Below are 10,841 nucleotides of genomic sequence, written 5' to 3' on the forward strand. Positions count from 1 at the left end.
GGTTTCAGCCACCATTACACTATGTGAGGAAGACTTGTTCATTTCTTATTTCTCGTGTTTCTATTACATCATACTTGACAACGGAGGGAAAGAAGGAACTTTTGACTTGCAGGAACTTTAGTGCAGCATCTATGTGCTGAACAACTCTGATACATTGTTTTACACAGCTGTATTTTTTAAACAAGTATGCAGTTTAATAGTTTATTAATTTTCACAAACTTCAATTCAATAAAGCTACGAGAAGTGAACGGACTCTCATACTGATTTGAACTCAACTGTGCCATTTTATGTTTGTTGTATTTACAGAAGAATAAAAAGCATTCAGCCAGACTTTAAAGCGTTGAGGCAAGCTGGTCACTGGGACTGCGACCTCGTAGGTTGAAGAGAAATGTGAAATGAAAGATGAGTGGAGTGAAGGCAAATTAAATCCAATATTTACTATTTACGTTGTTACATGCTGTAAAAGTATTCAGTGAAACGACATTTGTGTAGTTATTAGCATCAACCCGGGTGAAGCGAATGCTAATGCTAACAGGCTGACGCTAATACTGAATAGGTATGTTTTCGGCGTGAGATAAACACTGACATTTCATCTTTATATGTTATTTACAGCTGAAATGGACCATAAAGACTCGCCTGAACATCATGAATTCATCATTTACTGAGGGAACGACTTTCTGACTTTTGGTCATTGTAGACCTGAGTTTTTAGGTAAAATCAGGTACATTTTGTTTTAAATCTTATATCTTCTACTTTGATATCGTTCTGTATATTATTGCTTTGTATTTCATTTAAATATACTTTAGTCAGATAAATATGACCTACTATTGTCTGTTTATTTACATGGTATAAGTGTAGAAATATACTGTACCACTCATCCATACTGTCATCAGCCTGATTTGTATAAACTACCCTGAACTGTGAAATGCGGTGGAAACACAAACCATACACTTCTACAGGAACCTTCAGTTCCAGGTACTTAACATTCCATAACTTTTGGTGGAAAAAGGCCAAAAGGGGAAATTATATGGTTACAATGCAGAATTGTATGTACAGTTACAAAAGTAACACAAAACAAACAAGTAGTATTAAATAATACATAATGCGCACTAATGATTGCACTATGTATTGATAAATAATAAAACCAAAAACACTTACTTAACACCCATATACACTGTGGAGGCTTCTATATAAAAATATAAATGTGGATGAACAAATCAGTACCTTGGAGGCCTGAGCCCTTTGCAGCAGAGTGGACAGTGAATGAGATTTGGAGCACTGCGGCTTGGCACTGGGCATTCTCACCATGGGTCTGGGGTTGTCTTCCATGTTCTTGTCACTCACTGCCTTGATGTGAACCAGGAAGGAGCGGTACTTTCCACCCGACATACCTACAGACAGAGGCAGAAACAAGACTAAGGAACGCAGACCCACCTCCTTAATGGCTAAAAATGCCTTTTACTACCTTTGACCAACTTTGGGCTGGTGAGGCTTAGCATGCCTCTATGACCAGAGAGGTCCAGCCCACTGGCAAGCCACACTGGTCCACACAGGATGTCCTCCTTGTGCTCTTCCAAAAATAGACACAACATGGAGCCTACAAAAAACGCATTGGAAAATGTACAAGGCCCAAAGTTCACTTCTAATTTCAGATATGCTTGCAAAGTAGTTCTAATAACATAACACCAGTACAGCAGTGCACTTATCCTGAGAGACATAGGACACAGGTAGAGATTAATCAGTCTACACGCTCTATAGATGTTGAGAAATGAAATTACAATGTATTTGAACATTGTTGCAGTTACCTCTAATCAAACAAGATATTATAATTGTTAAGTACAAATAAATGCTTTGACCACTCACTACAGAATGATGGACATAAGCTTCATACAGAAGTTAAACAATCGCATTGTCGCTCAGGTGACAACATTAATTTATTGCAGACCTGAAGCTTCCTCAGTATCCATAAATTGGATGTCCTCGGCAAAGTCCTGCATGGAAGGCCGACCATTCTTCTCCCCGTTGGCATGGAGTACATTGGACAGGGGGAATGTGATCTGTCTGTCTACTGCTGTTTCTGTCAAACAAATGTCATTTGTTGAAGTCTGATGGGTGTAAACAAGGCCAAAAAGAGCATTGTGAAGTGTTTTATTTTGTTTTAGTGAGCTATGATTCATCTTTGAAGGAGGAACAAACTAATGTTTTGGTAAACACTAGCTTAATGTTAGAAAGAGCACTTATTTTCCATTGCAGTGAGGTACTGTGCATTCAACTCTTAACATATAGAGAGACAGAGATAGAGCTTATGATAATAAAAACACATGTGAAATTAACGTCTTTACCATGAACTTTGCCCAGGCCAGGGGCTTTATTCTTCAATAAAGTGATCTGGATCTGAGGAATGTTGACAATGTTGGCATTTAGGACAAACTTGAAGTCCACATGGCCCACCATGCAGGCCTTGGGCAGCACCAGTTCAAAGACATGCTCATCCCAGCTGGAACTGCACAGAGAACACACACACACACAATAAGTCATGCTGACACGTTCAAACCATCTTTTCAAGGGGCAATTAGTAAAAATAGCCACAAATGAAGAGAGAGAAAATGATAACACTATCATTATTCAAAAACATTTAGTTACGTAAATTAAACATTACATTTACCATGAAAAACAGATGGCTTGATACTGTACACAGGTTTAGTATCGATTGGCTGAAATTACCGGTACCTAGGAATCTATACTAGTTCTCAACAGTGCCAATTTTTGGTACTTTTGTTTGTGGTGAAAAATGTAAAATCTAATATTTTTTGGAACATTTTGCAATTAGCGGATTATGATAGCTTTGTTGTCCAGTTTTCATATCTTGTTTATTTATTACATTTCTGAGTTTCATTTGCAAGTGCATGCAGTTGCAATTTCAAGACGTTAAATGGCAGTCGTGTATAGGTGATAGCATACCTGTGCAAAACACGGCCTGTTATGCTTTTCGATCCACCCTGCTGAACGTTTCAAAATTATTTTTTCAAACCTTTAACATTGAAACATGGAGGCGTTTTGGGTGAAGAAGCGCATGTTGAATGTACATTATAGAATGACAATGCACTTCCACTCAAATTTTACCCAAACGTATTCCTGGACACATCATGCTCTGTCACTGATTTAGAATATTAAGAGAAATTTCTCCTTGAGACTTCTGGTGTCCCTCGTATCGCGCGTGACTAGGACATGAATTAGAAAGAAAAAAGTCGCAAGATCAAACCCAGGTTGCAGTTGAGGTAAATTAAAGTTTTTCAACTTATGTTTTAATGATGTTATAATAGGCCTCACACCCTAACTTCAGCATAGTAATTACAAAAAGTTCATTGTTCATTGTTTTGCTGAAGGTGATATTTAAATGGGGCTGTGATACCCACAATTTCAGCCTTTCAAAGCTTCTCTTGGACCACCATTTTTTTACCTCGTTATTTGTCAAATCTTGGTTACAGCCCTGCGCGCACATTTATGCAACAATGACTGAATGTCTGACTGTTGCAACAAATTAGACATTGTCTAGCATCCAACACCAAACAACTCTTCCCTCAACCACGAGTCCATGACCATCATCGCTCATCTGCAACGGGAAGCAGACGAGACTCCGTGAACATTGCGCCCAAGTTCGGATTTTGTGTTGATTTATTATGAATACAAAAGTAAATATTGACATGTGCAAAGGCAGTAATATATGATAAAACAAGGTGGCAGTTAAAGAAGGACTTGCTTCTTTATCCCCTCTTTTATCACGCAGGAAAAACCCGCCAGGTGAACAGCCGATCTTACTAATTCCGGCAATGACGTAAAAACCATGTGACTCACGTCCCATATGTGACCAGAAAAAATATACTACGGTACTAAGAACATAGTGGCCATTAATAGTTAGCTTCTACAGAAGGGGTGCCCAAAGTGCGGGGGCCATCTGTGGCTCAATTGTCATTGGCCTTAGGCACATTACAAAAAACAAAAACAAAAAAAACACCAGCAAAAATTGGGAAAACAGCAAGAAGCACAATGATAAAAAGCCAAATATGTTGACATCAGCCAATAACAATGACACAAAGCTTTGTCCTAAAATCATTTATATATATTATGGTTGTACGGTATACCGGTAGTAGTATAGTACCACAATACTAATGAATCATATTCGGTACTATACCGCCTCTAAAAAGTATCGGTACTTTAGTGACATCATGCACAAAAGTGCACTAATAGCTTGTTTTAAAATGTCTCTGACAATCTTGCACTTTTTGTTTTGAAATGACATGAATGTTTGTGCCACTGCTTAATAACTGTTTAATAAATACAGTTTTGGTAAATTGACTTAGTTGTGATTTCCCTCTCTGCAAGAAAGTTTAAAATGAGCATATATTAATGCAGTATGAACAATAATGTTTTAATGTAGACACATAGAATCATCATACTGCTGTGATTATATGCATCAACTGTTAATTCAAGGCTAAGGCAAAATATCGAGATATATATCGTGTATCGTGACATGGCCTAAAAATATCGAGATATTAATAAAAGGCCATATCGCCCAGCCCTAGCATGACGGCGGGTCGTCGTCACGTCGTGACATTGCTGGTTTTACGAGCAAAGGAGCATGTTCGGCAACGCACAATCACAGAGTACTTACAAGCAGACATTGTGTGTAGACAAAAAAGGGAGAATGGGCGCATATTGGCTTAAATACTAACGATAAAGTTGAAGCTATAACACCGAAACGCCCGCAGGAAGAGGTGCTTTAAGACATGGCTAGCTAGCTAGCAGCTAACGTCCAGCCGCAGTCTGCAGTGTTGTAGCTACTTCTAAATCACTAATCCTGGCGTCCTTGGCATCAAATAAAGTACGTTTCTTACAAGTATCATCCCTGCAGGACGAGGAATAGCTAAACATTCTTCACTACACTGCGCCACTGCGTGGCGCAGTGGAAGAGTGGCCGTGCGCGACCCGAGGGTCCCTGGTTCAATCCCCACCTAGTACCAACCTCGTCATGTCCGTTGTGTCCTGAGCAAGACACTTCACCCTTGCTCCTGATGGGTGCTGGTAGCGCCTTGCATGGCAGCTCCCTCCATCAGTGTGTGAATGTGTGTGTGAATGGGTAAATGTGGAAGTAGTGTCAAAGCGCTTTGAGTACCTTGAAGGTAGAAAAGCGCTATATAAGTACAACCCACAACCCATTACACACCTACAGACATGTAAACAAACGCCATGGGTGGATCTACACCTGACATTCACGGTAATGATACCAAGTATAGGAGCGTATCTAGTCGATACTACTATGATTACATCGATATTTTTTTAGCATCACAAAATCTTTTTTCGTTTAAATAAAATTTATATTATGTTTATAAACTCAGGAAATACGTCCCTGGACACATGAGGACTTAAATTATGACCATCCTTTAACTACTCGGTATCAGATCGATACCCAACTTTCTGGTAGCATCCAAAACTAATGTAAAGCATCCAAACAACAGAAGAATAAGTGATTATTACATTTTAACAGAAGTGTAGATAGAACATGTTATAAGAGAAGGTAAGCAGATATTAACAGTAAATGAACAAGTAGATTAATAATTCATTTTGTACCGCTTGTAGAATTTTGACAAAATAGAACGGAAAATGACACAATATGTTCATGCATACGTCAGCAGCTCAATTAGGAGCCTTTGTTTGCTTACTTAGAAAAGTTGTCTCGTATGTTCACTATTTGATTTAAGGACAAAATTGCAGTAAGAAACATGTTTTATGTACCGTAAGATTTTTTTGGTTAAAATAAAGCCAATAATGCCATTTTTTGTGGTCCCCTTTACTTAGAAAAGTATCGAAATACATTTTGGTACCGGTACCAAAATATTGGTATCGGGACAACCCTGATATATATATGTAAGATTTTTTGTTAAAATAAAAATAAAATAAAATGTTGTGGTAGATTTTGCTTTGGTTATTGGCTAAGACCAGGGATCTTGGGCTTGCTTGAAAAGGTTGGTGACCACTGTTCTAGATTATAAATCATGCCTATCATCTGGATATTAGGAAGATTTAGCCTTGAATCTAGAAGTTGTTCTTCTGTGACATTCAATTCATACCCGGAGATGGAGACAAACACACACAAACAAAGACGGTGTCTGGAGGGAGACTTTTCCTTGTTAACCTTTCATGATTAAAACGGGAAGGTAGGGACATCCTATCAGTGGTCATCAAAGTAAGAGCAGACATTGTACAGTAAGATATTGTTTTATTATGTTTGTAGTTTGTATTCCTTGTTTAGCACTTAGCAATACTGCTACATGATGCTTAGTGTTTTACTAAAGCTGATCTGTTTAGCAGAGCTTCTAAAACTTGTATATCAAACTCCCTATATTCAGGATCAACAATATAAGGTTCTGGGTCATAATTTTTTACAAAGTAATCCTTGTTGGCTCTCACAAACTCTGCATGATTTGCATTGTTGTTGGTGATGAAGAGATCTGTGGTTCCTACCTCTACGTCACGCGATCACGTGATTGGCTTCCTGATTACCTCTCAAAATGGCTCGGGAATCTCCGATATTTGATACTATTTTGATCATATTTATTAATTCGCAGAGCTCATAAGTCCTTCGGTGTCATAAGTCAGATATATATGATAATAGCTTCAATATAGAGGAAACTTGTTTTTCCACTCTCGTACTTTAAGTTGAATGTGCCAGTCTCGTTTTATGTTGTGCTCTACAATGTACTTAAAATTCTCATTCCTCCAATATTGCACTGACTCGATGGCAACTGGACTGTGCAAATATTAACCATGCAGGGGCAATAGCTTGTTAACATTATTACCTATCACTCTGAAGCTTCCAGGTGCGAGTGTGCTGGGCTGCATCTCCATGGTGCTGCTGGTGAAGGTGCTGCGGGTGGCGTCGCTGCTGCTGCTCCTGCTGTACTTCCACCCAGCATGGCGGGACCGTGGCTGAGAAGCGGGGCGTCAACGTTTCAAAGCGTGTCAACTCCACCAGGGACGTCAAGCTTTCTGTGGTCAACGGCTGGTCCACCAGGAGGTCTACTCCTGCACAACCAGCACAACATATGGAACATTAGATGTAATAATGAAGAAAATTAACAATGAATTAGTTCATAATTATTTGATCCTCTGCTGATTTTGTAAGTTTAAACTGACAGACATGAAAAGGTTCATGATCAGTGTTGGGACTAACGCGTTACTTTTATTACAAAGTAACGGGTTACTGTAACGCCGTTAGTTTCGGCGGTAACGGGTTACTGTAACGCCGTTAGTTTCGGCGGTAACTAGTAATCTAACGCGTTATTTTTTTTATTCAGTAACTCAGTTACCGTTACTACATGATGCGTTACTGCACGTTATTTTTTGTGTAGTATCGGCTAAAAACAGAAGATCTGAGTGTGTTTTATTGCAGCGCAGCGGTGTCGTCCTTCTGAATCTCTTGTGTCACAAGGAAGAGGCGCTGTGTGTGTGTGTCTGGGTGTGGGGAGGTAGGAGGGGAGGGGTGTGCGCGCAGCAGCATTGATGAGGGAGGGGCGGAGAGAGAGAGCGAGAGAGTTATGATAAACGCGCATGCGTCGCCAGGCTCGGCTTTTTATCGATAGATTTATCAGATTACATTTTTAATTATCTATAGCAGGGGTGTCAAAAGTGCGCCCCGCAGGCCATTTACGGACCACAGCTAATGTTTTAAAGGCCCACGGCACATTCTAAAAATACTATTAAAATAAACAAAAACATAACAAAAGTGTAATGTTATTATGAATTATTGACCTATACAAGGTTCCGATTATTTCACATCAAATATTCCACTTTGAAAAATATTTTTGGTGGAAGATTTTGCATATTTTGTGTGTTTGCCATTAAAAATTTGTTTGACAAAAAAGGGCGGAAAACAAACAAACAAAAAAAACAACATAAAAAAAACTAAAACATTTTTAAATGAGGGATAGATCTGAAGTTGATGTAGACTCCAGAGATTTAAGCGTTAAATATAAAATGTATGTATGCCCTGGCACACCATTATCATCATTTCATGACCGAAGCAAAACACTTTTTACACTTTTATACTGAAATAAATACACCTACAACTTATTAAATAAAAACATAGAAAAAACAAAGTTCAGATCCATGAAGGAAAGAAGAAAGTGAATGAATATTTAGAACTGAATACATTTATATATGTACACAAATTTGTTTTCTTTTTTTATTATTTTTTTAATGAATTGAGTAACGTTTATGACAACCTTTTTCCAAAACACCATATAGAATGTGATATATAACAGGATAAAGCATACATTTATCTTTTTTTTTTCAAAACGCCCAAAAAAGTTGGGCCCCAAAAATGTACTGTGGTACCCCATTTTATGACTTGATGGGTCCCTGGGACCCCATTTTGAAAATTCCTAGCGCCAACACTGCTGTCAACAGAGGAGAAAAAATGCTGTATTTAAATAAATATATTATTTATAAAGCAAGTTCGAGTATCATTGGCAAATTTTCACCTAGTCCCGGCCTTGGTGTGCTGCCCGCCTTGGCACGCATATATGTCTCCTCTTTTTGGGATTTCACAATATGGTCAGCCTAGATATAATGACTACTTTTCTTTTGTCGAGCACAAAGAAAAGAACATTTTAGTTAAATGTAAGTTGTGTCAATTCAAATCTGCTGAAACAGCTACAAAAGCAACATGCTTTGACGAAGCTAGTAAAGAGAGACACACTTCACCTCCTAAGCAACAGCGGCTGGATTTTAACAAGGCACTGCTAGAAAGGACAACATTGATAGAGCCATTGCAGTGTATGTGCTAGAAGACATGCAGGCTATTTATACAGTGGAGTCATCCGCTTTCAGGCAGCTAATTAGCATGATACCGGCGTCAAACAGAAAATGGCACAAAAACATTTTCCAAGCTCCTGGACACAGTGGACAGTGAGTACATAAACATGGAAAGCAAGCTAAAGAAGACACTCCAAACTCTGCCTCTGCTCATCATTCAGCACTGAAGGTATACACACTCTGTCAATTCTCTTATATACTCTTTCATTCTAGACTTTTAGAGTGTTTGATTATCACATCACTCTAAATATATAGACTATAAAGTTATCTCTAAACTAAAACTGGGGAAATGCGTAGAGTGTTCTGGGCTTCAGACATGATTTTATTTCAGAATTCCTTGAGAGAAAAAACGCCTGGTTAGGCTTTGTGTATGTAAAGTTAAAGTTAAAGTACTTCCTTGGTTTACAGCTATGTTGCTATTATGCTGTTTGTTACTTATGTATGTTATGTTGCAGCTATTTAAAATAGTTTTGTCAATTTGTTCTGGCCTGAAATAATTTGGCCCTTTGAAACATATCTTTGTCTTTGTGTGTTGTATGTAGACCACATTGCTTAGCAGAGTTCAGTGATGCAAATTCATGTCAAGTTGATCAACAGATTGTAATATTCTCCACTGCAATAACAGTACTGAAATGAAGGCTAAAAGGGCATTAATGGGAGCTTTAAAAAAAGAAGAAAAAAACAAGTAACTAAATCGTTACTTTTCACAGTAACGCATTACTTTTGGGTGTAAGTAACTGAGTTAGTAACTGAGTTACTTTTGAAATAAAGTAACTAGTAACTGTAACTAGTTACTGGTTTTCAGTAACTAACCCAACACTGTTCATGATTATAAAAGTTTATTTTACCAGAGAGAATACAGCAACAAAACTCAAGAATAAATATTAAATAAAAAGAAGGGCTGTCAAATTATTTAAAATGTGAATCAGATTAATCACAGTTTTCAAATTAATCTGATTAACCACCTCACCATTAATTTAGCTTTGGCATGATAGCTTCTGCAAATAACTTTTTGACTGTAGCATAATTATTTTTGTAATAAAATCCATCATATTCATTCTTGCTTTCATCAGTTTTTTAACAGATAGGTGTGGCTTCTCATGATGTGCATACATTAATGACCTCAAAACATTTACCGTGATTAAATTACTGTAATTCGATACCCGAACAAAAGTTTTACATTCGTATTTGACCTAGAATAAAAGAAGTGTAAAGGAGTCAGTACTTATTTCATTCACTGTATGTGACAAAGCAACAATCATTAAGTATTTCTACCTGTTATCCCGGGGCTTGAAGGATTGGAAGAAGGCCTGGTCCCCTCCAGCAACAGTTCAGCCCCTTTAGAAATGGGGCCATCAATGAACATGTCGCCATCATCGAGATCATCACACGCACCTCCAATTTGAAGGAAATGAAGTTCTCCACCTGCAGAGTTAAAAAAGTCAATACTCAAGGCTGCATTATCTGTATCGCCAGTAAAAACAGTTGTATTGGTGCACCCCTAATCTAAATCAAAATAAAGTTCCACATATCCATAGTCATTAAAATGTTAAGTAGTACTGAACCCTTCAATAGAAAGTCAATGAATATGAGCTAATGTTAGTTGCATGAGATGACAAACAGTAATACACATTAAAACAAACAACAAAATACAGCTGTGGTGTCCAAGGGACATTTTGTTGCCCGCAGTAATTTTTTTTGTTGGGATTGTGGCATTAGAATAACATTAAATACAGCCTGCATAAAAACAATACCAAGGATGATTAGGGTCACACTGAAATGAAAACTATTAACAAGTTTTCAAAAAAGGTGTTGATGCATTAATAAATAAATCAACATAACATCCATCCATCCATCCATTTTCTACCGCTTATTCCCTTTTGGGGTCGCGGGGGGCGCTGGAGCCTATCTCAGCTACAATCGGGCGGAAGGCGGGGTACACCCTGGACAAGTCGCCACCTCATCGC

At 38.0% G+C, this 10,841-nt stretch overlaps 1 protein-coding gene across 3 annotated transcripts in view; it reads right to left on the reverse strand.

The window, feature by feature from the left end:
- Positions 1 to 10,841, reverse strand: part of birc6 (baculoviral IAP repeat containing 6) — a 195,409-nt gene that overhangs the window by 131,176 nt on the left and 53,392 nt on the right. For all 3 annotated transcript variants that reach the window (XM_061964628.2, XM_061964627.2, XM_061964626.2), the window contains exons 11-16: positions 10,150 to 10,299; positions 6,858 to 7,083; positions 2,343 to 2,503; positions 1,946 to 2,077; positions 1,466 to 1,597; positions 1,225 to 1,391 (exon numbers count right to left, since the gene is read on the reverse strand). In XM_061964628.2, the coding sequence (XP_061820612.2) occupies positions 1,225 to 1,391; positions 1,466 to 1,597; positions 1,946 to 2,077; positions 2,343 to 2,503; positions 6,858 to 7,083; positions 10,150 to 10,299 (968 nt within the window). The remainder of the gene's footprint in view (positions 1 to 1,224; positions 1,392 to 1,465; positions 1,598 to 1,945; positions 2,078 to 2,342; positions 2,504 to 6,857; positions 7,084 to 10,149; positions 10,300 to 10,841) is intronic.

Source organism: Nerophis lumbriciformis, linkage group LG02 (genome assembly GCF_033978685.3).
Source record: "Nerophis lumbriciformis linkage group LG02, RoL_Nlum_v2.1, whole genome shotgun sequence".
NCBI classification, from domain to species: Eukaryota; Metazoa; Chordata; class Actinopteri; order Syngnathiformes; family Syngnathidae; genus Nerophis; species Nerophis lumbriciformis.